Source organism: Lolium perenne, chromosome 6 (genome assembly GCF_019359855.2).
Source record: "Lolium perenne isolate Kyuss_39 chromosome 6, Kyuss_2.0, whole genome shotgun sequence".
In the NCBI taxonomy this organism is placed as follows: domain Eukaryota; kingdom Viridiplantae; phylum Streptophyta; class Magnoliopsida; order Poales; family Poaceae; genus Lolium; species Lolium perenne.
This window is the reverse complement of record NC_067249.2, coordinates 188,987,312-189,013,056: the sequence shown is the minus strand read 5'-3', so window position 1 is coordinate 189,013,056 and position 25,745 is coordinate 188,987,312. Positions and strand designations below refer to the sequence as shown.

The following is a 25,745-nucleotide window of genomic DNA, read 5'->3' as shown; positions in this document are numbered from 1 at the left end:
CCAAAAGCAACTGGACAGCAGAACATAAACTAAAAGAGAAGACATAAATAAAAAAGTGTGGGCTTTGCACGAGTTTCAACCCAAACAATTGGAGGGACTTCTGAACATTTTTTAGAGTCTATTTTCTAAAAAAAAACTAAAAGGAGTATACAATATTAAATAAAATAAAAATTAGCTTGAGAATCTAAGAATATTTTTGGATGCATATTGTTATGTGAAAAAAGAGAGAAAAAAACACAAAACAAAAATATAAAGTGAAAAACCAGCCTCACACGTCACCACATCTCCATATCAATCTCCATAAAATACAATTTTACTCTTATCGCTTGAATAAAAATCTTTCATGCTCCTAATATCTAGACAAATTTGGATCAATTAATTTGGGACGGAGAATTTATTGTTTAAGAACTTGTGTAATCCAAATTTTGAACTGATTGAATAAGTAGGCAGGAATCTAGTGTAATAGCGTTATAAAAGATAATACACCAAATAGATTGGAGTTGTCCAAGTTCAATATAAGCTGGAGTAGAGGTATATATAAGTTGGAGTATTTGTTTCTGCTTTTTTGTATTTAAATTTCAATTGACTCTGAATCTTCTGTGATTTTCCAATGCCCGTTCAATACTTTCTTATTTTAGTAAAATTATCGGTATGCTATAAAACAGGGAATGCTCACAACCATGCAACGACAGTACCAGAGCTGACAATGCCAATCGGGGCCAACATAAAATCGGTCCCACTAGCAGCCTCAAAAGGATAATAAAATGAAGTGCAAAAATTAAGAAGGATAAAATGCGTGGAGAGGCAAAATTTCTAACTCGTGCTACGCGGGGAGTGAAAATTTCGGATCCAGCCCTTTTAACTCCGCACCGCCCGCCAAGTCTCGCCGTGCCGCACACTGCCCGCAAGTTTCGATGGGCACCACGCCACCCGCCCTTCATTCTCTCAGCCTCAACAACCCCCTCCCCTCGTACCCTTCTGCGCCATCCGGATCCGCCGACGATGGTGTGCCTCGTCTCCTCCCAGCGCTGCCTCGCCGATTTTACCTTTCTCGTCCTCAACATCCGCGACCTGGATCTTGGCCGACGGCGCGCCAGTAACATGTGTGTCGGCGAGGAAGACGGGTGCCGTCGCGAGGAAGTAGTGGTCTTCATCGAGGCCAAGAACTCATGAGGCTCCCGATCTCCACCGGAACTATTGGCAATTGAATATGGTATGTTTGATTCGTTTTTTTTTTCCTTCTCGTTGATCTGTTGTTGCCCGTTGCTTGGATCCTATTGTATCAGATCAAAACACTGTTTCTATTCTTTGTCACCACGAGATCTGAACGCGAATTTTCGTTTTTGTTGGTCTTATGTAGGGCGTTGCGAGGGAGGGGTCGAGTAGCGATGGAGGGTCACCAGACGGCCAGAGTACGTACGGGTTCATGCGTTATTTCTCCGTGCCACCTATACAGGGGACGGAGGTGGTCTTTCATCTGGCTGCGTGGCCATCTACATCGCCCGAGTTCAGGACATAGACGGAAATATGAGCCCGCTAGCTCTTCTATGAATCAGTAATTGCTTATATTCCTGCTAAATCAACTTGAAAACTTCTGTTCTAACATGTGCTTTTGAAATCCCTGCTTATCTTCAGAAAACTACACTTCGTGTTTGCTAGCTCTGTTGTTCTTTCTTTTGTTGAATGGATAAACACTACCACTTCTAATCCTTCGCAGTAAGTAGTTAGATAGGCATTGCCAGGGGAATAGTGAATACACCAGATTGGTTTGGCACTTTCAATTCGTTCACAGTAAGTAGTTATACGTTAACTGATAGGCATCACTAGGAGATGACTTCTTCTAGCTAGCTCTGTATCTAGGGGAGACGAGCACAATTATTCCATCATAATTCAAGGCTCGGAAGTTCTGCAATCTTCAGGTAGTCTGCCGTATTTATTAGGAGATATTGATTACTTCATTTGTTATTCTATAAAATTCATGGGAAACTCTTCTAATCAGTAGTCTGATTTCTATCGAAACGTCGGACGGCTTGTCCGTCGTCCATCCTTGTGGCATCTCAGGGCTGTAAGCATTCCAAAGATCTCCTCCCTGCCCCATAATTACGGGCCAACTTAATTACAGGCCCACCTAATTACACGCCCATCTCCCCAAATCTCTCCCGTTATCTCCGTTAACGATTCGTCTCCTCTAACCGTCCCTGAACTACGCTTCGGAGCTGCCGCTCACCTGCATCGCCGCTCCGCTTACCTGTTCCCTCTGATCTGCTCACCGCCGACGGCCGTCCACTTCTCATCCCCATCCACCGCCATTTTTTCGCCCCTTGTATTCCAGCTGAACCTCCCGTTCGACCATGCTCGGGCCCAAATCCCCCGCTAGGCGCTGTTGAACTCGACGACCCACGGACGAAGAGCGAAATCAACGGCCGATCTGCGGCCCTGTCTCACATCGCCGGTACGCCTCACCTCACTAGCCAGCAACGAGCGTACGGCCGTCTAGATTGCAAGTTTTGGAGCACAACCCTGTAGGCATTCGCGCTGCAGATTTCTGCAACTAGCGGAAGGTATCAAGTCGATTGCATTACTTTTTTCTCAGATGCACAATGCAGCCAATTGACTTCTTTATGTGGTAATTGCATTTTTTTGTTTCAATTTCATCTGATTGTGTATGCCGTGTATGCCATCAGTTCTAAAAATTTTATGGAAAAAATTACTTTCTGTCTCTTTCCACCCTTTTGGCGGCATAAATTGGGTTTGCTCTAGTTCAAAAATTATATGCTTCCAATAGGAATAAGTATTGTTGAGATTCTGTGAACTCTTAGCTTCCGATATTTACTTGCTTCCTAAATAACATACTTATGCTTCTTAGGCACGTGCAGTCTGCACCCTCAGCTCATAGTACCGTTACTATAATATTTACATTTTCTTTCTTTTACATACAGTTTTACAAATATATCTTGTTCATGCTTCACATATTATGCTTCTTTTTTTGTATGCAGCTACCATGAAACCGGTGGATGAGTGTTTGTTGAAGAGCCGATTTGCTGCTGGTCGGTTGAGGGATGTAGTTTTAGGTATGGCGAAGGAACGCAAAGATCATATTCGACTGCGAGGGTGGGGTAATCTTCTGGAGGTTGGTTCTTTCTCAGCTCCCGAGGGACTGCTTGAATGGATTATAGATAGGACAAACCCGAGCTTGGTGAATTCAGGAACCCACGCAGCAATGCTTCTATATTGTTCACGAAAGATATGATTGTAAAAGTTCTTGGCCTACCTTACGGTAAAAGGCCGGTTGTTCTCACTGGCAAGCACCAAGAATCAGCACACCGTGAATTCTTCAAAATAGACTATAACCATGGAAGAAGGGCACCAATACACCATGCAATCGATATGCTTGACAAGGGAAATCTGGATGAAGAAACATACTTTAGGACCTTCTTTGAAGTAGCATTGGGTACTTATTTGTGCCCGGGAACTGGAAATATGTTACCTTTGGAATATCTTGGCAGCCTTGATGATTCAAACCAGGTCAAAGATTATGATTGGGGTGCACACATCCTTCAAAATGTAATGTCAGAGGTTGATGCATTCCAAAAGAAGAAAGCAAATAACAAATTACAAAATGAACCAAAAAAGATATGGGTTGGTAGCTGCTTACCTGTGCTCGCGGTATGCTCCTCATTGTTTAATCTAACTGCCATTTATCTAATGTCATTTTTATACGTGCAAAAATTATGGTTCTAAATTTCTATCTTGTGCAGATTATTTTCATGGACCATCTTGAATTCCCAGAGTCAAGCTTGTCGGTGCATCACATTGATTACTCGCTCCCTAGAGCATCACATGTTTCTGACGCCGACTTCAAATTTGTTATGAAGCACGACAAAAGTCGATTAAGTCTCAATTCTCATTCATATGGCGCACGCCCTGTAAGTGATGCACCATCTCTATTTACATGTCCTTCTCACATGTATGTTGATCATGACAGTGCTCTATTTTGTAGTTCCGTCCTTTCCACATGACTCCATATGCTAACCAACATGCTCCATTTGGGCACCAACCCGACCAGCCACCGTTGGTATTGGTACCACAGCCTCCACCACAAACTAACATTATTACGTACGATGTACGTCGCTTTCCTCACTCTTTTCTAACATATATTCAGTATTAGATTCTTCTACTATACATTTGTGTTTCTTAATTTGATCATGCATGCTTCTAAACAGGCCACCACTCGGCAGGGCCAAACAAGTAACATGAATGTGACTAATGTACACGGCTTTACTCAGCCATTTATCACCAGTGTTCAATTTTAGCTTCTTCTACTCCACATTTATGTTTCTTACTTTGGCCTTGCATGCTTCCAAACAGGTCACGCTTCGGCAGCGTGAAACAAATACAAACCATACTTCCAATGTTAGTTTGCAAGCTTCCAAACATGTCATTACTCCGCAGGCCCAAACAAATCGAAACCATACTACTGAGGTTCTTGCGACACCACTATTACCTTTTGTTATCTGGTTCTTAACCAAAATTATACACTATGCTTCCTTACTACATGCTCACATTCTCTGAATGATACTGACTGCTGATGTATTACTTTATCATTTATGCTTCACGCACAAATACCAATGCTTCACAAGGGTGTTTTTTACGCTTCTTACATCTCAGGAGCATCCAGATTTCATGATCCCCATCTTTGAAAAGCATAAGCAATTATGGGCTAAAGATATGGAAGATATACAAGCAATGTGTACAGAAAAACATGGTACCCGCATGGCTGAGTTTGCAAGGGATGTCATCGCAGCTTGGAAGGTCCATCCTGCACCTACTACTTCCTTTGCGTCGCCCCCAAGGGCTGTAGATGTTTCAAACATTCACGAAGCCGAAGGTAGTGCTTCAAAGGCAACTCCCGAAACACGCTTCTGGAAGGAAGCCGTCCAGATTGCACAGGAGGTGGAAAAGAGCAAAGAGAAGTCAAGCCGCCAAAAAATGAAACCTGATACACCAGCAGCTGCGACTTCAGCTCAAACCAACCCATATCAAGGTGCAAGCCACACGACTTACTATGACATTGAGCCACCTTCTTTCAGTCTTTTACTACCCGGTGAGAGCTGGTCTCAACCACTCCCGCCAACTGACCAACTTGAACAAGCAGATGTTGTCACCACTGGTGTAGGAACCAGTAGTTCAGGTATTTACCATTCTTACACAACTCGCATTTTTTTTGATGCATGCTTCTAAGATAATTATTAATATTGTGCAATCAGGACCCATTGCACAATCATCCTCGCATGAAAAAGATCAATTACCACCACTTGAACAAGAGCAGGCCGCGTCACCTATGGAAGACCTAGCTATCTCACCTGGACATGACCCGGCGACCTCTCATCAACAAGATTTTGCTTCTGCTGCACCTACAAGTGTTCCAAACACAACTACTGGAACAACCCTTACAGGTATATAGTCTATTTAGCCCACTGCTCTATTTCTTTTTCTAATATTCTTAAGCTGGATACGTTTGCTTTCCAAACAGTACCCACTGCACCCTCACATGGGCAAGATCATATAGCATCACGTGAACACGAGCATACAGCCTCACTTGACCCAGCTACATCTCACAAACAAGCCCCATCTGCTGCACCTACTATTGTCATAAAAAGAACTCCAGGTGTGCTATGCATTTTGTACCATTCTTGGTCCTGCTCACCTTGCTTTAGATCTAATTAATATTGCATTACAACCAATATTTGGTGTCCTCATAGAACCTGTACACACAGAAGATACTGAAACCAGCATTGTCGACACCATCGGTACACAAACTCAAGAAAAGAAGAATAGGAAGAAGAGAGCTTTTCTCGGGCTTAACGAAGCAAACGCCTCAAAGAAGATCAAGACTACCGATGACCAGAAGGAATCGTACTACAAATTCATTCTCAAACAATGCGTCAAACCTCCCAAAAAAGGAGAAAAAAGGTTGCCATTACTCCCAGAACTCTCCATGTACATTTCTTTCATATTACTGATTTAGTTGTGCATTCAAATCTAACTCTGCTTTTTCAAGTAAAATTAACCATGCTTCTGCTTCTTTACTTATTTGCATCCATAGGCCACATTTTGTGGATTTTGGTGACTACCATATCTCTTATGAACACTTCCGTGAAGCGCTTCGACCCCGTGGTCACATAGATACCCACGTCATGGAACTATTCATCAGACACTTCAACAACGAGACGGACAACGTGACATCAAATTTACACACATGCACCAAGTTTGCTTTCTCACAATCATTAACGGTACAAATCTTTACATAAGAGATTAGTATTGTGTACATATTGCTGCAATCTTTGTACGTGCAACCCACAAGGGCCCATTTTCTTATTTCATAATGTAGCAAAAACTACTGGTCGATGAGGACAAATTCGACCCTACGAGTTGCCTTCGCGAATTCAACAAACTTTATAAAGAACACAAACTCAAATCAAAGGATCTGGTTAGGACACTTAATTTATTTTCTTACTCAGCATATGTATTCCCGATTTCATACTTCTCAACAATGCTTCTTTTCCTATAATATTTTACAGCTATTTTTTGCGATTGTTGATACCGAACATTGGATCTTGTGCTGCATCAATCTTATTCACAAACAGATCAACATACTTGACTCTATGAAAAGAGTACATAAGACACAAGTTTATGAGAAAGCGGATGTTCTGGCAAGTGCTTTCTTACATTTTCTTTGGTCCACCAATACTTCATTTTACTGATCCTTCTTGCATCACTTAGGTTACTAATTTTAGCAAGCTGGCATCTCTCGCAAAAGCCTTCCCAAATACTAATTTCATGGAGTTTGTATGTTCAAATCCTCTAGAATGCCGCCTTCAGAGCACACTGTAAGCCTCATTCTTAACAAACCCTTGAATTTCACACTTAAGATATTGCAAAAGAAGCCTGGTGACCGGGTGTATACGTGAGCACGCGGTCTCTACTCAACACGTGTCTAACGTCTGTGTGTTCTGCCGTTTCTCAAAATCGGCCCCGTATGCTGTACGCCTCCGACGCCACACTCCCCAAAATCGACGGCCGCACGCCCGGCTTCCCCAAAATCGGCCGCCGCACGCCCGCCATTCCAAAAATCGACCGCCGCACGCCGCCTCCCCGTACGCTCGCGAAGCAGATAAGACGGTCGGCCCTCTCATCCTTGAGCTCCATCCCATCTCTCATCCCTTTCCCCGACGAACTTCTGATTTGCCCCCAACCTCGAGTGGTGCTGCCCACCTGCTCTGCTCGAGTGGAGCTGCCCACCTGCTCCGCTCATGGCGCCCCAGCCCAGTGGACTGCTGCGAAGCCTTCGCTGTACGGAAGTTCGTCGCCCGGGCCCCCGTAGCTTCCCCTTCGCAATGGAGGAGAGGTTGGGCGAGACCCGATGCGATACCTGAGATTTTGTTACCAGGCGACGAAGTGGTGATGCTTGGCAACGAGCTCCTGCCGTTGCTGCTCTCTAATTGACTGTCGGAGCAGGATGGATTGGGCTCTCCAATTGACGGGCTCGATTTTTGGTTCTGTTACGTTTGATACTGCTTCCTATTTCTCCAAATCGTATGCGGGAGGACTCCAAATCGGAGTGGAGGAAGGCCACAGGGGCCCTGGCGCTCGCGGCGGACACGAGGCGGATGGCTTCCTGGGCGACGCCGAGCAGCGCGACGTCGACGAAGATGACCTTGGCCTTCGAGTGCCGCAGCAGGAAGGACGCCATGGCGGTGTCCAGGAGCGAGTTCAGCGCACAGAGGACGGCGCCGGACATCGGCACCGCGAAGTGTAGCTCGCACATCGCCGGGATATTCTGGGCGAACACCACGACCTGCACACAGTTCAGAACAAATCAGTCAAAAATCACTCGATTCTCAGCGACAGCGAGACACCTCTGAATCAAAATCGATTTGGTTTGGGGCTAGAGCGATTGGACGTGCCTCGAGCCGAATTGGACGTGCCTCGAGCCGAATTGTAGCGAATCAGTATTCTTAGCACGTCGCGGCGCTGGACGCCGAGGTCGGCGAGGGCGGCAGCGAGACTAAGGCAGCACGCCTGGGGTCTCCCTCCACGTCCGGGGCGGCGCATCGCCGGCGGCGGACACGACGGCGGGGCGGTCTGGGTACACCAGCATCGATCGCTCAAGGAAGGAGATGGGCGTCTTCCCAGGGGTGAGTGGTTGGTGGCGCAGTGCTGCTCAGAAAGTACGCTGACATTAGGTACCAAGGGAGCCTGCGAGAGAAAAGATTAACGCCGTATGGTCACCGTGACCCAGAAAATGAATCTCAACGTTGATCCAACGACAGCTAGGGCGTGCTCACGTATACACGCGGTTACCAAATCCACTCTCTTATTGCTTCCAAGTTTTCCTTTCATTTTTTATGTGCTTCTCTATTAACAAACATATGCTCCTATTAAACATTACATATGCATCTCACAGATTTGATTGCGGTGTCTTCACAATGCTACACATGCAACACTGGGAAGGCAAGATACTGAAACCCTTCTGCATGGTACGTAATAAGCACCTTCGTTTCTTACGTAAATGTTTTGATGCCTCTAATATTCATTTAGGGATTTATTACTACTACAAACTATTACCTAACTTTTCCTTCTTCGAATATTTGATGCATGCAGAAAATGCTTGAAAACCGCATGCTCATTGTCCACGTGATCCTACATTCTACCTTGAACAAGGCTGATCCAACCTGGGTTCTGAAGAAGAAATAAGGAGATCCATTTGCTTCTAAAAAATATAGTTTCAGTCTAGCTTTGTTTCTGTTGGGATCAACCATGATTTTTTTACTCACTTGTTCCGGGTTGGCAAGAATTGGGAATGTAGAAATAATAAGTTTCCGAAACGCTTTGTGAATCATAACAGGTTATTTTATATATTTGTATGAAATTTGAGTCTTCTCTATTTGGTTGACTTTCATTGACTGATGATGCACCTTCCTTTGTATCATGATGCTACCACACTTCATGATCTTCGTTTCATTTCAAATTTTCACATAATTATGAAGCTTTCTATTTCGTGTCAACTATTGCCATGCACCTCAGAATCGTGATCTTTTGCTTCCATCACTTACCACTCATGCAATGGATGTTGTATTGTGTTACGTACATAAACATGTTACTTGAGCTTGTTTCTTGATTCAACATGGCTTCCACATAGCTACTGCTCTACTTCTATGCAAGTACGGATGACTATGATTCGTGCTTCCTAAACCGTCACTGCTATATTATGACCTCAACTCCCCATAACCTCTAATTATATCCATGACCCATACATGCTATATATATGCTTCAAACCATCAAAAACATTGCTACCAAGCTATGTGCTAGTTGCACTCCAGATACACAAAAATAGCTTCCAAACGAAATAACCTGCAGTCCCCAACCCTTCATCGTCTTCTTCTGTCTAGACATGGATTGTTGAACTGGTCATTGCTACTTGCACTAAACACTTCTGCTACCACACTACTTTGCTTCATTTACATTAGTATCAAATTTCACAAAATTACGAATATCTATTTTATATTACAAGTACATCCACCCATCTTAGCAAATGATCTATTGCTTCATATACTCAAGAGCCATGCATCATGTAATGTCTTTATTCTGAAATTCACTTTAACATGTTACTTCTCACCATCCTGCATCCATGCATCTACTGTCATACTTATATGGAAGCACAAATGACTGCATCAACCATGTTTCTTTTCAACGAAAATACTAAAACCATAGTGAACACAATCACATAATAGATTGGGAGATCCAAAAAATTTAAGAACTAGTAAAATGTAATAGATGACAAGTCTTATATATCTTCAAGAATATATAATGCATCATTGTATATGAAATATGCCTAGTCCATCACAGAGTCAGCTCCGTCTCCCGTCTTATCCTTTCCTCTTGTTCAGCTTGCATCTGTTCTTCGAGCTCCAAGACCGGGCAGTGCCTCCTGGTGTGCGTGGGCTCGCGACATTTAGAGCATGTGTACTTGTTCTTCTTTTTCGTCTGTTGCTTCTCTCCTTTCTTCTTGGCTTGATCTTGCAGATGTTCCACCAATGGCTTCTTCCTTTTCTCTTTATCTTTTGGCCTGCCCTTCTTCGCTGACTGTGGTGGATTCATCAAATTGTTTGTCATCTGAACCACCTCACCAGGTGCTTCTGGCTCGAGCACACCACCAGTCAATCTACGCTTTTCTACCAACCTGTCGACTTGGTCCGCCCACCCATCCACAAGATTGTACGTCTCATCCCCGAAGCATGCCCGAGAAGCAATGCCTGCCAGTTTGCGGCAGAGGGCATTGTACCTCAACGTGTTTGTATCCGGAACTATGCTGCCATTAGAAACCCTGCTACGATCTTGACGGATCGTTGCATCCTCCGACCAACGATGCATTAGGTAGGCTGCTGGTATTTCTTGCACATTTGTGTGTATCATGACCTTCAGGATGTGATGACACAACACACCATTAATGTGAAATCTGTTGCAGGTGCACTCGTACAAATTGTCTTCTGGCTCAACAGTTACAATACGAACTTTTAGAGCTCGCGGATCATTACGTCGAAGCTCAAACTGATTCGAAAATCCTTCACACCGGTTTATGATCAACGCTGACGTCAGCTCCATCATTTCCTTGAATTTTCCAAATACGGCCCTTGTGTAAAATTTTGATGCTTGCTCTTCAATTTTGTATCTGCAAACATATGGCAACCATTAGTTAACTAATGTTTTACTGAAGCACAATTACTAGAATGTCGCAAGCAAACATACACAACATATGAAGCACCGATCAGTACCACAAATACTTTTTTTGCAGTACTAATAATATTTTCCGAAGCAGAAGAACTACAAAGACGAATCTATACAAATGAACATACGAAGCATAAATTATGATATATGGGTCAAAAAATCCAGTTTGGATACAACCAGTAGTTAAACATTTTACTTTTGTGGAACACAAGTACCTACTTTCTACTCTATAGAAGCTCAAAAAGCATACAAACTGAGATACATATTACTAGCTGCTTGAACATCATACCTTGACCATACTGGTGCTGTTGTACCCTCATCAATGTAACCTGCATTGTCCTCCCTATCCAACCTGGTTTCCTGAATGTACTCGTATTGCTTCACAAACTGCCACACCGAGTCTTGAGGGTGCACAAGCTTCTTGAAAAAAGAGTTCAGTCCTTCAGATCGACCAGTCGTACCAGTGAATGGGAAGAAGTTTTTCTTGAAGAAAGCGGGTGCCCATGTATGCCTGCAACCCCACATTCTAAGCAGGTGCTCATTCTCTCTCAACTCGTGCTTCAACACCATTTGTTGCCATAGCATCTCAAATTCTTCAATTGTGTCAGATCCATATATACTATAAAAGAATTCCTGCTCAAAGTCTTTACGTGTTATGAACAGCCTTCCTAGCTTTTCCCTAGCAATCCGAAGCACATGCCACAGGCAACATCGATGCACTATATTAGGAAACACCTTATCTATTGCGACTTGCATTGCAACATCCTGATCTGTCATTATGCACGTAGGATATTCATGATGCATAGCTTTCATCCAAGTTTCAAACACCCACTTGAATGTATCACTGGTTTCGTCCGGAAGCAAAGCACATCCAAGCATAATTGTTTGCAAGTGGTTGTTGATCCCCACAATTGGTGCAAATGGCATATCATAGCGGTTGGTACAGAAGGTGGTATCAAAAAAGACACAATCCTTGAACTTTTTATACACCTCTCGTGTCCTTCCATCAACCCAAAAAATTCCCCTCACAGCCTGATTCTCATCCCGTTTCAGATCGTAATAGAACTGTGGACTCTCAGCTTGAAGTTTCTGAAAATACTCAACAGTTTTAGACATATCCTTCTCCGATACTCCCTTCCTCAACATAGTCCGAATGTTGGCCACATCTTTGTCCGTGTAGGTCAGATTTCCAACACGGCCATGCAAATCACCCAATGTTGCCATAATGAGAGAGGTCGGTATATTGCGATTATGCAACGTCTTCAAAAACATGTAGTCTTCATACGGGACTCTCCTATGTGATCGATAGAACCGAGTCCTCCCTTCTGTACTGATCAATTGATGTGTGTGTTCCTCATGGAAAACAGTGACTTCCCATTTCCCACTCCGCAACCCTACTGCCATTCTTGCCTTGCATTCATGCCTGTTAACCTTGTTTCTTTTCCTCTTCGGAGCATCCTTCTTCCCAAAAAAATCTGGTTCTTGGTTACATGCTTCGACTCCACCATCTATTGCACCAAACAACTCAGGATCGTCTATGGGATTGTTCTCCTCTCCATGTACCTTCTCCTTCCTTGCATGAGCACACTCGAACTCCCTCCTTATCAGATGATCACATCCTTTCTTCTGTGTCTTCTTTGAGCATGCTATTCTAGTACCAAAACCAAGCTGCTTCGCGTAGTCATTGTAAAACTCTTGTGCTTCCTCAACCGTGTTGAACACCATACCAACATAAGGTGCTAACGGTGCAGAACATGACCCTTCATCCACTGCAGGCATTGATACTCCTTCAGTCTCCTCCAATTGTATATCCTGCATAAATAAGAGTAATTTTTGTCAGTGCAAAAAATATATGATAACCACTGCTTCATATATGCTTCATTTAGTAATTCAAATGGAAATGCATCCTCTATACATGTAAGTGCTTCCTAAATCGACAGGTTTAATTTAAATCGAAACTCCCCACACCCTCTTCTTCTATGTTTCATACCACCAACAACAGTGCTACGAACCTGAATACTATAGGTCCACTCCAGATACAAACAAATAGCTTCCATGTACCCAAATAGTTCACAATCTCCAATCCTTTATCGTCTTCCTAGTATATAGTACATATTTCCATTTGAAATCATCACAACATATATGATCTAATCCTAATAAATAAAATCCAGGAAGGAAGCACATGAAGGCTCAAACCAACGCAACCATATGGAACCATAAGGATCATCAATAAAACAGGAAAATACTGATGAGAGCAAAAACATTCTGGGGTTCACCTGATTTGCTCCATTGCTTCCTAGAGGCGGATTGCTGAACTGGTCATTGCTGGTACTTGCTGGGAATCTGCTTCCACCAAAATCTAGCGGGGAAGGATGAAGAATTCTGGATGCACGCCTGCGGATTGGATCTTGTTGTGGAGGAAACTCAATATCGTGTGTAAGGTGCGCCATTTTTCACCACAAAGCACTAACTCCAGAACTGAGAAGTCGAGTAGGACGGGCGAGAATGGCGAGCGCGAGGTTAGCGAGCGCGAGGTTAGCGACGTATAATTACGTCCGATGCGGTATTGCGGGAGCTGTTAACTCGTACTTTGCCGTCCATCATTGGAAACTAACGGCATTAACTCTGGGTGGGCCTGTTTCCATATCAGATGACCATCACGCTTCTCATCAGATGGCTCCGCACTAGTCCGATCCTAAGACATAATCAGTCGTACGATGCCTAGTGGCCCCCTTATGTTTATGTTGTTTCTTCACAGGATTTAGAGGTCAAATAAATGGTTATAGATTTCAAGATGCTAATATTGTCCATCTCAGGCTGTAGAATCTACTCCGCGTGTAGTCACAAGGTATGTTGAACTTGCTAATTCTCTTGCTCTTATCCAAATATTCTGAAGCTTAGAAGGTTATCCTCCACTATGTATGCCTTGTCCATGTTGATAGTAGGTAGTGGTAGTTACCAAGGGAAATGAAATTGCTACTTCAACTGAGGTAACATGTTATTCTGTCACCTGCATATGCTACAATTAGTGGGTTGCTTTCATGTTTGCATGCTAACCGTTCCAAGATTTAATGTAATAAGGATAAATTATAGTTCATATATCAATGTGGTGAAAATTTCTACCTATGATTATAAAATCTATACCTATACCTAATAATAAAGAAAATAAGGTTTCTTGTTTCGTCCGTCCTAAATTTTACCAATTTACCCTTCCACCAGATACATATCTACCAGAATTGCCACCGCCAAGTCAAAAGCGTACTGGTTCGTTGTCTTTTTATTTTTCGGCAACCGGTAGGCAAGGCGGAGCGTGGAAAAAGAACGGGATAAGGTCGCCGAATCACACCCTTCTCCTCCATGGCTAGGCTCATGCGAGCGAGCGAAGAGACCCGACCATTTGCTGCTCTGCTCGCCGCATCCGGACGCACTAGATCCCCGAACTCCGCCACCTGCCCACAAGTTTGCGGCCAGCTGCGCCTCCGTTTCCCTTGACCAGACCGGCAGACCCCCTTGCCCTGGTTCTATGTTGTCGCTAGATTGGGATCCCGCGCCGAGGCCGTACGGATCTCCTACGCCGGCGCTACAGGAAACCGGTGCAGACCCTGCATCTTCTTCCACGCCGCCATCCGTGAATCCCTTTCTTGAGTTTGTCCACTGGCGCCTACTCTGTTTTATAAGTTGTTTGTTGGAGGCGGCAATGGAGAGTTACGGGCGGGGGCAGCGCTTCTCCAATCCCGCACGCCATCGTGCACTCCCGCTGAAGGTCAAGCCCCGAGGAACCACATTGCTTCTGAAGTTTTATTCCCCTGACGCTTCGTTTATTTGTGAGCTCTGTAAAACAAATGACACTAGCACTCACGTTTAACAGCAGGAGGCCACGCCCCGTCCACTCCGCGCTCTACAGAACCTTTGTGTTTCTGATGTCAACATTTGGAGGAGTTTAGTGGAACTGCTTTGGCTCCTCATGAATCCCACGCCCACGAAAAGGCGCCGCTCTCTGCACCAGCGGCCGGAAGAGAGATCTCCGCTGCGCTAGCACCTGGAGGCACGGGTTTGTCCACCAGACCACCACCATGGCGTGCGTGGCCAATGCGGGGCAGAGCAATAGCAGGGAGGTGGGAGGAGACCGTGCCAGAGCATTTCTTTGACATTAATGTAGACCGATTTGCTACAACTACGGTGTGTTATGCCTGGATATGCATTCAAACGCCTAATGCTAATGAGGTGAAGCAGGCGTCATGCAGACTCAGCTGCAATGGTTATTCATTGTGCATTATCTGTTTGATACAAGATCCCACTGACTTCAGAGCAACGCCTTCAGAGCATGTTAGTACTTAGTACAATGAAGGTTAGGAAGAGAGAGTTGGGTGCACTTGTTCGATGTGTTTAATCGGCATTTACCAAAAACTTTTCTTTAGTCTGAGTTTTAGTTCAAAATTTTAGAGTGGGACAGAAATCAGCTTAGAATGAAAGAGTTCGACATAAATCATAAATAGTTGTACTAGCTGCTCTGAATACTGTAAAATGTGCACTTTTGTGTGCATGTGAAATCAACCCTTTTGTTTCTGCCTTCATATTAAGAACATGGGGAAATATCAACTATAACGTCGGCCGGGCTGTCAGAAAAAAAAATCATTAAGGAAAAAATAGAGCCCTTTCCAGCAAGCAGAGAGCACATTCATGCATCGTGAACGAAACTGTTTATATTTTGTAAGCATAGTTTTTATTTTAGTCAGGTTTCATAGCTAACCTAATACTATAATTATCTTACTTTTTTCCAGTATAGTCCGGCCAATACCAAATTTGTGGTAAAATGTGTTAAAGTGGTCTTACTATTTATTTTCTGTCATAGAATTTTCAACTTTTGATAATATTGCAGACAATAGGTTTTAATTGTTATATTACCTCTTAATGTGTTGTCATTCATTGCAGTTACAAAATACAGAAAAAAGTGAAATAGTTCTCTCAAAAGGAAAAGCAGAGAATAGAGGAGTGAATCTATGTGCAGGGATTAATGGTTGAATCTTGCTTATTATTTTAGAAATATATATGATTTATTTATTTTTATGTCGCAGCGTACGAGCAAAACTCCATGCCATTTTGCTTGGATTGACATACAAATTTCAAACAAATAAAATCATGTTCATTTTATTAAATGTGGCGCCGTAGCAACGCACGGGTTTTGTCCCAGTCTATACCTAATAATAAAGAAAATAAGGCTTCTTGTTCGTCCGTTTTTTCTTACCCCTAATTTTCGTGCAAATTACAACCTCTGCCACCGGTAAGTTAACAAAACGGTTTCGGAAGAACGTCTCTGTTTCCCATCGTTCCCCATGGGCCTGGCCCAATCGTTGGCTTCGTTTACTTCCTCCGTCTCCAGTCCTAGCAGCTCATGTTCTACATCCATCGAGCTGTGTCTGAACCGATCCCTGGTCAGCTCGTCGCACGATTCCTTCCAGTCTCGGCGATATTAAGCACTACATCCTCTTCAGCCGATCAATGGGCGGGGCAGAGGGCGTGGGAGGAGGTCATGTAGACGACGCATCTTGACGAGGCTGAACTCCGCCGTGATGCACCGCTTCCGATCCGCCGCGAGCACTACGTTCACCATACCGTTCCGTGGTTGCAGGGGTGTCCACGGCGAGGCAGCAGAGGCTGGTACGATTGGCGCCGGCGCGTGTAGATGCTGTTCCCCGGCATGGTCGGCCCACCTGCTCGTGGAGGCCAAGCTCCGTGGCGCACTCGATCTGGTGCCTGGAGATCTGGGTAGAGATTGGAGGTTTCTTTTTTGAATTTGAGCAATATGATACGGATATCCCAGGCGTTCCTGTGACAACGAATTGGCCTTGACAATTTTGGATTTGACGGATATAATGATGAACACTTTCGGTATGTACTAGATCAACGGAATCATTCAAAGTGTGTTATTGATGTGATTCAGTGATTCACCAATGGAGGTGATGAGTGCCACTTTGCCACATATTGACAGGTTCAGATGGAGGCCGACTAGGTGAACCACTCCTCCGATCAAAACAATGGTGTTAGCTTAGCTCCTTGTTACAACTAGAATATGCATGTCTAGGCTTCTTGATCGAGAGCATTTTCTGAAACTTCTGTTGGCCATGCAGCAATTGTAGTGGTAGGGCAAGTGGACTCCCTGCCGTTTGTGCCAACTACTGAAAGATTTGAGTGAGAAATTTGAAGTTATTCATCCTGAAGTTTTACTTTGTATTTTTAAACTACAACTTTAGACTTCAGCTGGGTACTAAACGGAATTATGCTTTATTTTGACTGCTTGCAGTTTTATAAGCAGAGCACCACCCATTCACACAAAATAAAATCAGAGCGAAAAGTTTGCCAATACTGGTGGGTTAGTGAAGAGATTTTATATCTTGACACAATAGAAAAGTGTTTGAGGTACCCCTCATGCTATTTCTACTCTATAGTCATACTTACTATTCTTTTAGCTTCCCAGTTAACATGGGAACATCTTGGTTAGATGTCGAGGCAGAATCTATGAGTACTTGTTAATACATTTCCCCAATTTTTTATTTAAAATATTACTGTGCTCTTTTTAGTGTATATAATACTGAAGTAGTGCATATGTGGCGTATAAATTATTACATAATGGTGGTGATAACAAATATTACAAGTCTACGGTATAAGTTAGTGCAGTGAGAGCCCCTCACAATCTCTTATCTTAAAATTAATCATCTTATTCATAAATAGGAGAAAATATGATCATCAGCGTTGAGGATGGCATGGAGAAGTGTCATCACGGATGATTCACTCGATCGAGGTTCAAGTTTTTGTTTCTACTGGTGCAACGCACGGGCACTTTTACTAGTACTCTTAAACAAAGCAATTTTTCTATGTGCAGGTAGGACTCCTCTTGGACCTATGACAATATCAATAAGTTGGATCATTCTGTTCGTGAAGCAAGTGTTGGGAATGTTTGTTAGTGGAATAGTGTCATGTAATTAGAAGTGTAATCCCCAGTTCTCATGTACAATATGAAACAATGATTATCTTATCTGTACGCTTTGGTAACATATGTTGTATATTTGTAATATATTTATTTTCTCAATCTATGAAAGTGGCATGCATCACTTTCTCGGTAATTTTCATGTTAACAAGTATCCTAATGAAATATTCAATATAACACATGTATACATATTCCATAAAAGACGGGCATATAATTTCACGTTTAATAATTAAAAAATACACCAATATAATAGTGTTACTACAATTAGGCAGACGTGTTACTATGGTAGTTGGTAACCATCAATTATAGTGTTACACTATCTAGACTAGTATGTTACTAACTATGTTACTGAGCTAAAAAGAAGTGTTACCAACCGTGTTACTATTGTTAGGAAAATATGTTACTACTTGTGTTCCTATGGTTACAATATTGTGTTACCAACTCATTGAGTAACACAAAATATGCATGTTACTGTAATATAATTGTAACACAATTTTAAGCATACAGTGACAAATATTTTGTGTGATAGTGGACACCTCTTAGTAACACGGCCTATCGGAACACATTTCAAAATGTGTTACTCTATGGTCTAGTAACACTGTTTTGGACATGTAGTCACACAAGACTGTGTTACCAAAGCTCTGTCCTGTTGTAGTGCTGCACCCGAAGTTGTCACGCCACCCGAAGGAGGTTTTGTATTGGTAGAACCCGTGATGACTATGCCCACAGTACTGACTGGTGGTGGACCTGGAGCTGGTAGGGTAGAGCCTCTAGCGAAAGGTGTCGTGCCACGAGAATCCTCTGAAGTGGATATTGGTTGTTTACCCTCTGTAGAGACTGGTGGTCTACCTGGAGCTGGTATTGTAGAGATTTCAGCAAACGGTGCTGTCCCACCCAACTCCTATGAACTGGAGCATGTACCTGATGTGCCTTCTGTAGAACCTGATGCACCTGTAAGTAGTGGTGATGATTCCACTTAATCTGATCAAGAAGGATCTGCATCTCGAGGACAAGATATCAGCTGTCATTCACCTGAACCCGAGCTGGAGTCAGCAACGGCAGCTTATATGGCACGGACTGTCCTTCAAGCTCTAAAGATCCAGTTGGGTGGTTCACAGGACCAGCTACTCCAAGCCATTGTCACTACAAAAGACCAGCCAGCATGCTTCGTCATCTCCTGCATACTGTTTGACAAGTCAAGCACCGCAATCGCGCATTGTTCAATCCCATCAGCATGGAGAGATGAGCTATGTTTATGTCAAGATGATTCATGCTGATTTGGTAAGGTTCCATGATAAGATGTATGGGTGGGGTGAGGCAAGAGCCACATTTTGCAGCATTCACGCAGTTTTTGCTCTTGAGCCAGACCCCATGGATGCTTACCCAGTGGTGCAGCTGTCCTGACTTGATATATGTTTTATGATCAGTATGCTGCTGTCGTGGAACTGTGATGTGGAGCTACCTTTCTTATGGTTTCTAGGCTTTTGGTTTCAACATGTATTATGGAGCTTACCTTAGGACTTTCGCATGCGTTTGGCTGTTGACCTGTAATGTTTGTGGTTGGTTGTCTAATCTACTTGGCACAATCACATTGCAAAGGCAAATGTTCCTTTTCTCTTTAATTTTCATTATGATTTATGTGTTATAACCAGGCAAGAATATGCAATCTTGGTTCTCTGACCGATATATATTTACATACAACTTTTGTTCACATAATAACACTTACACGGGAAAAGAGTAGCTTTCTCTGTTGGACAAACACCAAACCACAAAAGGGTAACAACACAATATCCAAACTAGGTACGGCACCTGTTGAGCATACATGACTTTTGGCGTAAAATCACGTTAACCAACACTAGCATCATCTTGTTCTTTGCAAGGTGCTATGCTTATCAGTCTAATCCCAATACACCACCTACTTCAGGTGGCACGATGATGTCAAGTGCAGGCTCACCAGTACCAACTCTCTTGCATCAGTCTCCATTGAAGGTACGCCACTGCAGTAGACACCATTAGCAATGCAAGCTGAAGGTGTTCTTATCCTCATATCAGGATCACATAATACAGGTGTCAAGCTACATGCACTAGCCAACACAATCAAAAGTCCGAACTAGGATCGCTAGGAAAAAAACATGAAGATATTTTTTTCGAATCCCACGCTGAACATCTTTTTCACTAATTAGGTAAGCTCCTGCTGACAAACATATTACAGCAACTCCAGCAGTGGCTCTATGTTTTGGCGCTGTGGGCTGATGCTGCGCATGGAGCTGGCAATAGCTTCACCGGAAGCTGCAAACTGTGGCGGCCAAATGCAGGACTGAAACAGCGTATTTTCAGAGGCGCTATAAATGCAGCGCCAAAAACAGAATATAATGAAAAATAGAGTGCAGTAAAATAGAAGATCAAACAAAGACTAGAAATAGACATAAAATAGGATAAAATTAGCTTGATAGATACTCCGTAGTTCATATTTTTACAAAGTAGTGCGATAAAACTAAACTAAAACTCGACATCTGACGAGTCCGGTGTCGTGCCCAACACCGGATCCGACGAGAAGAGGTCAATCCAACGGGGGTCGTCCTCGCCAATGGTGGTCGGCCCGGCGAGCTGCGCTTCGATGAAGGCCCGCTTCATCGCCTTCTCCGCCCTCCGTCGTGCGCGGTCCTCCTTCTTCGCAGCCCGCCTCGTCGCCTTCTCCGCCCTCCGTCTGCGGAAGTGCTCGTTCTCGGCGGCAACGTCCTCGGGGAAGCGGGCCGCCCACTCGCGCGCCGCGCGCTCGTCCCGCTCGGCGATGCGCAAACGGCGCTCCGTCTCGCGGCGGCGGCGCTGTTCCTCCTGTCTAATGATGTACGGCGGCGGCGCGAGATCCTCGACCTGCTGGCGCGTCCACACGTCATGGAAATTCATCGACGATCGCAGGCGCCCGAGCCGCCACGCCACGGCGTCGTACGCGCGCGCGGCCTCGTGCGCGGTCTCGTAGGTGCCGAGGCCGATGCGCTTGCCGCCGTCACGTATCTCCGCGTAATACGTACCTTTAGGGCGCGTGCGGACGCCGCGGTACCCCGTGCCCGAGACGCGGCAGTACCGCGAGCTCGACGCGAGACGAGGCATGGCGGCGGCGGCGGAAGAGGAGCCGTGGCGGCGATATTAGGCGCAGATGGGCAAATTTCAGCAACCCGTGTCCATCTTTTTTTTTGGCAGGATTACGCCATGTACCACCTTCCAATTAGAAAATAGTCTTGTTCGGTCTTCCTGTTGGGCCCAATATTTCACTTTGGGTTGCCAACGGCCATCTACATGGTAATTGCTATCGGCCTACTTGCTCCGGCTGTCGAAGCCCAATAACTACAAATGGGCCTTTCTGCTCTTGCAATTTCGGCCCTTTTCTAATGAAACACAGATCCTATGAATGGCAAAAAAAACGCAGAGATTATACATAAAAGTTGTTTTTATTTATTTTGAATTATTGGGTTCCAATTTTTGAAACTGCTCATGCCCAATATGAAAATCCTTGATCGCTCCATACCCACATGGATAACGGTATTTTTAATAATTCATAAAGTGGATTTGAAATTTAAAACATATCCTAATAATTCTATGATTTAATCTATCAACTTGCAAGATCTTGGAGAGAAAAAGCTTGTATTAGTCTGCAGAATCCTCAACGTTTCAAAGGAGGCAGTGGATCAAAAGAAAAAAGGAAGTAGCCAGAAATTAGGGATCAAAAATAACTCCAAGAAATGAAACTTTTATTGTTCGTAGAGGATGACATGCGGGACCCATGAGCCAGCAGCTTACTCAACGTTTCAAAGGCGGCATGAGATCGAAAGAAAAAGGCAAGTGACTAAATATCAGGAGCCAAAAATAATCCAAGAAATGAAACTTATTGTACATAGAGGATGACATGCGGGTCCCATTTTGCAAGAGCGGTTTCAGCGTTTCAAATGCGGTTTGAGATCAAAAGAAAAAGAAAGTAGCCAGAAATTAGGGGGTAAAAAACTCCAAAAAAGAAAGTTGATTGTACATAGAGGATGACATGCGGGTCCCATGAGTCGGTAGCTTACTCAACGTTTCTAAGGCGGCAGGGATCAAAAGAAAAAGGAAATAGCCAAAAATCGAGGGTGAAAAAAAACCAAGAAAAGAAATTTTATAGTACATAGAGAATGACATGCGGGTCCCATGAGCCAAAGGCGGGTTCCTCAACGTTTCAAAGGAGGCTGTGGATCAAAAGAAAAAAGGAATTAGCCAGAAATTAGGGGTAAAAAATAACTCCAAGAAATGAAACTTTTATTGTTCTTAGAGGATGACATGTGGGACCCATGAGCCAGCAGCGTCAAGGCAAGTGACCAAAAATCAGGTGTAAAAAATCCAAGAAAAGAAACTTTATTGTACATAAAGGATGACATGTGGGTCCCATGAGCCAGCACCTTACTCAACGTTTCAGAGGCAGCTTGAGATCGAAAGAAAAAGGAAAGTGACCAAATATCAGGAGCTAAAAATAATCCAAGAAATGAAACTTTTATTGTACATAGAGGTTGACATATGGGTCCCACTAATACAAGCTCTTTCGCTCGAAGATCTTGCAAGTTGATTGTACATAGAGGATGACATGCGGGCCCCATGTGTCAGCAGCTTACTCAATGTTTCCAAGGCGGCAGTGGATCAAAATAAAAGGAAATAGCCAAAATCAGAGGGTGAAAAATAAATCCAACAAAGGAGAGGTTTATTGTCCATGGAGGCTGACATCTGGGACCCACGAGCCAGCAGCGTCCTCTACGTTTAGAAGGCGACTGGGGATCGAAAGAAAAAAAGGCAAATAGCCAGAAATTAGGGGTACAAAATAACTCCAAGAAAGGAAATGTTTATTGTTCATAGAGGCTGACATGTGGGACCCATGATCCAGCAAAGTCTTCAACATTTCAAAGGCGGCAGGGGATCAAAAGAAAAAGGAAGTAGCCAGAAATTAGGGGTAAAAATAACTCCAAGAAAGGAAACTTTTATTGTTCATAGAGGATGACATGCGGGACCCATGCTCCAGCAGCTTCCTCAAAGTTTCAAAGGCGGCATGAGATCGAAAGAAAAAGGCAAGTGACCAAATATCAGGACCCGAAAATAATCGAAGAAAGAAATTTTATTGTACATAGAGGATGACATGCGGGACCCATTTAGCAGCAGCGGCCTCAACGTTTCCAAGGCAGCAAGGGATCAAAAGAAAAAGGAAGTAGCCAGAAATCAGGGGGTCAAAACAAAATCCAAGAAAAGATATTTTTCAATTGGGCTGCATCTTGCCATCTGGGCCTTCGAACTATCGTGCCGCCTTTTGAATCGTACAATTTCAGCCCACTACAAAACATGAAAGTCCTATGTTTCGCAAAAACAAAAAACAAGGAGATTCAACATATAAGTTTGTTTATGTAAAAATAAAGATTTAATTTATCCGTTTGCAAAGCTCAGAGCGAAATAATCAAGATATCACATGTTTCTTGTACGGGGAGGCTGACATCGGGGACCCATGAGCCAGCAGCGTCGTCAACGTTTTAAAGGCGGCAGGGGATGGAAAGAAAAAATAAACCAAAAATCAGTTGGTCAAAAATCCAAGAAAATAAACATTTATCGTTCTGAGAGGATGACATGCGGGACCCATGAGGCAGCAGCATCCTCAACGATTCCAAGGCGACGAGGGATCAAAAGAAAAAAGGAAATATCCAGAAATTAATTAGGGGTTCAAAATAAATCCATCAAAGGAAAGTTTTATTGTTCAAAGAGGATGACATGTGGGACCTACACCTTATGACGTTCTCATCGTTTCAAAGGGGGCAGGAGATCAAAAGAAAAAGGCAAGTAGCCAGAAATTAGGGGTAAAAAATAACTCCAAGAAAGGAAACTTTTATTGTTCGTAGAGGATGACATGCGGGACCCATGAGCCAGCAGCTTACTTAAAGTTTCAAAGGCGGCATGAGATCGAAAGAAAAAGGCAAGTGACAAAATATCAGGAGCCAAAGATAATCCAAGAAAAGAAACTTTATTTACATAGAGGATGACATGCGGGTCCCATTTTGCGGCGACGGTCCCAACGTTTAAAATGCGGCTTGAGATCAAAACAAAAAGAAAGTAGCCAGACATTAGGGGGTCAAAAAAATCCAAGAAAATAAAGTTGATGGACATAGAGGATGACATGCGGGTCCCATGAGCTAGCAGCTTACTCAACGTTTCCAAGGCGGCAGGGGATCAAAAGAAAAAGGAAATAGCAAAAAATCAGAGGGTGAAAAAAACAAAGAAAATGAACTTTTATAGTACATAGAGGATGACATGCGGGTCCCATGAGCCAGCAGGTTCCTCAACGTTTCAAACGTGGCATGAGATCGAAAGAAAAAGGCAAGTGACCAAATATGAGGAGCCAAAAATAATTCAAGAAAAGAAAGTTTTATAGTACATAGAGGATGCCATGCGGGTCCCATGATCCTGCAGGTTCCTCAACGTTTCAAACGTGGCATGAGATCGAAAGAAAAAGGCAAGTGACCAAATATCAGGAGCCAAAAATAATTCAAGAAAAGAAACTTGATTGTACATAGAGGATGACATGCGGGTCCCATTTAGCAGCAGCGGTCTCACCGTTTGAGAGGCTGCGCGGGATCGAAAGAAAAAGGCAAGTGACCAAATATCAGGAGCCAAAAATAATCCAAGAAAAGAAATTTTATTGTACGTAGAGGATGACATGCGGGTCCCATTTTGCAGCAGCGGTCTCAACGTTTCCAAGGCGGCACAGAACCAAAAGAAAAATGAAGTAGCCAGAAATCAGGGGGTGAAAAAAATCCAAGAAGAAAGATTTCAATTGGGCTGCATCTGGACATCTGGGCCTTCGAACTATCCTGCTTGGCCTTTTGACTCGTACAATTTCAGCCCACTCCAAAACATGAAAGTTCCGAATTTTCTAAAAAAAACAGGAAAGTCCTATGCTTCGCAAAGACAAAAAAAACAAGGAGATTCAACATACAAGTTTTTTTATGTAAAAATAAAGATTTAATTATCCGTTTGATATAGCTCAGAACGCAATACACTGTTTATTGTCTGCAAAATAATCAAGATATCATATGTTTCTTGTACGGGGAGGCTGACATCGGGGACCCATGAGCCAGCAGCGTCGTCAACGTTTTAAAGGCGGCAGGGGATGGAAAGAAAAAATAAACCAAAAATATGTTGGTACAAAATCCAAGAAAAGAAACATTTACCGTTCTGACATGCGGGACCCATGAGGCAGCAGCATCCTCAGCGTTTATTGTTCATAGAGGCTGACATGTGGGACCCGTGAGCCAGCAGCGTCCTCAACGTTTTAAAGGCGGCAGGAGATCGAAAGAAAAAATTAGCCAAAAATCATTTGGTAAACAAAATCCAAGAAAAGAAATATTTACCGTTCTGAGAGGATGACATGCGGGACCCATGAGGCAGCAGCATCCTCAACGATTCCAAGGCGGCAGGGGATCAAAGGAAAAAAAAGGAAATATCCCGAAATTAATTAGGGGTTCAAAATAAATCCATCAAAGGAAACTTTTATTGTTCACAGAGGATGACATGTGGGACCGACCTGCCAACAGCGTCCTCATCGTTTCAAAGGGGGCAGGAGATCAAAAGAAAAAGGCAAATAGCCAGAAATTAGGGGTCAAAAATAACTCCAAGAAAGGAAACTTTTATTGTTCGTAGAGGATGACATGCGGGACCCATGAGCCAGCAGCTTACTCAACGTTTCAAAGGCGGCATGAGATCGAAAGAAAAAGGCAAGTGGCAAAATATCAGGAGCCAAAGATAATCCAAGAAAAGAAACTTTATTGTACATAGAGGATGATATGCGGGTCCCAATTAGCAGCAGCGGTCTCAACGTTTCAAATGCGGCTTGAGATCAAAAGAAAAAGAAAGTTGATTGTACATAGAGGATGACATGCGGGTCCCATGAGTCAGCAGCTTACTCAACGTTTCC

The 25,745-nt window shown here is 43.5% G+C and overlaps 2 protein-coding genes and 2 long non-coding RNA genes across 4 annotated transcripts; 3 read left to right on the top strand and 1 right to left on the bottom strand.

Moving 5' to 3' along the window:
* The first annotated feature begins 904 nt into the window (after positions 1-904).
* LOC127306651 (uncharacterized) lies at positions 905-13,859 on the top strand. Its single transcript, XR_011747514.1, has 3 exons — positions 905-1,213; positions 1,361-1,555; positions 13,547-13,859. It is a non-coding gene; the product is annotated as an uncharacterized lncRNA (long non-coding RNA).
* On the top strand, positions 3,388-6,894 carry LOC127306650 (uncharacterized). Its single transcript, XM_071821391.1, has 13 exons — positions 3,388-3,666; positions 3,759-3,926; positions 4,001-4,071; positions 4,163-4,268; positions 4,369-4,482; positions 4,669-5,191; positions 5,268-5,456; positions 5,534-5,668; positions 5,763-5,973; positions 6,107-6,293; positions 6,392-6,490; positions 6,582-6,713; positions 6,784-6,894. The coding sequence occupies exons 1-13, from the start codon at positions 3,388-3,390 to the stop codon at positions 6,892-6,894; spliced, it is 2,325 nt and encodes a 774-aa protein (XP_071677492.1).
* On the top strand, positions 8,415-8,962 carry LOC139832870 (uncharacterized). Its single transcript, XR_011747513.1, has 2 exons — positions 8,415-8,540; positions 8,665-8,962. It is a non-coding gene; the product is annotated as an uncharacterized lncRNA (long non-coding RNA).
* LOC127310149 (protein FAR1-RELATED SEQUENCE 5-like) lies at positions 9,904-13,238 on the bottom strand. Its single transcript, XM_071821390.1, has 3 exons — positions 13,065-13,238; positions 11,078-12,600; positions 9,904-10,732 (listed from the first exon to the last, which is right to left on the bottom strand). The coding sequence occupies exons 1-3, from the start codon at positions 13,236-13,238 to the stop codon at positions 9,904-9,906; spliced, it is 2,526 nt and encodes an 841-aa protein (XP_071677491.1).
* Positions 13,860-25,745: the final 11,886 nt, after the last annotated feature.

What these genes read in the sequence shown, in the direction of transcription:
- LOC127306650 (XM_071821391.1), top strand. Translation starts at nt 3,388, where the DNA reads ATGCTTGACAAGGGAAATCTGGATGAAGAAACATACTTTAGGACCTTC. An exon ending in TGTCATAAAAAGAACTCCAG is followed by an intron (nt 5,669 to 5,762) that starts GTGTGCTATGCA and finishes GTGTCCTCATAG; the next exon opens with AACCTGTACACACAGAAGAT. An exon ending in AACTCAAATCAAAGGATCTG is followed by an intron (nt 6,491 to 6,581) that starts GTTAGGACACTT and finishes AATATTTTACAG; the next exon opens with CTATTTTTTGCGATTGTTGA.
- LOC127310149 (XM_071821390.1), bottom strand. Translation starts at nt 13,238, where the DNA reads ATGGCGCACCTTACACACGATATTGAGTTTCCTCCACAACAAGATCCA. An exon ending in GAAGCAATGGAGCAAATCAG is followed by an intron (nt 12,601 to 13,064) that starts GTGAACCCCAGA and finishes TTATTTATGCAG; the next exon opens with GATATACAATTGGAGGAGAC. An exon ending in ACAGCACCAGTATGGTCAAG is followed by an intron (nt 10,733 to 11,077) that starts GTATGATGTTCA and finishes ATATGTTTGCAG; the next exon opens with ATACAAAATTGAAGAGCAAG.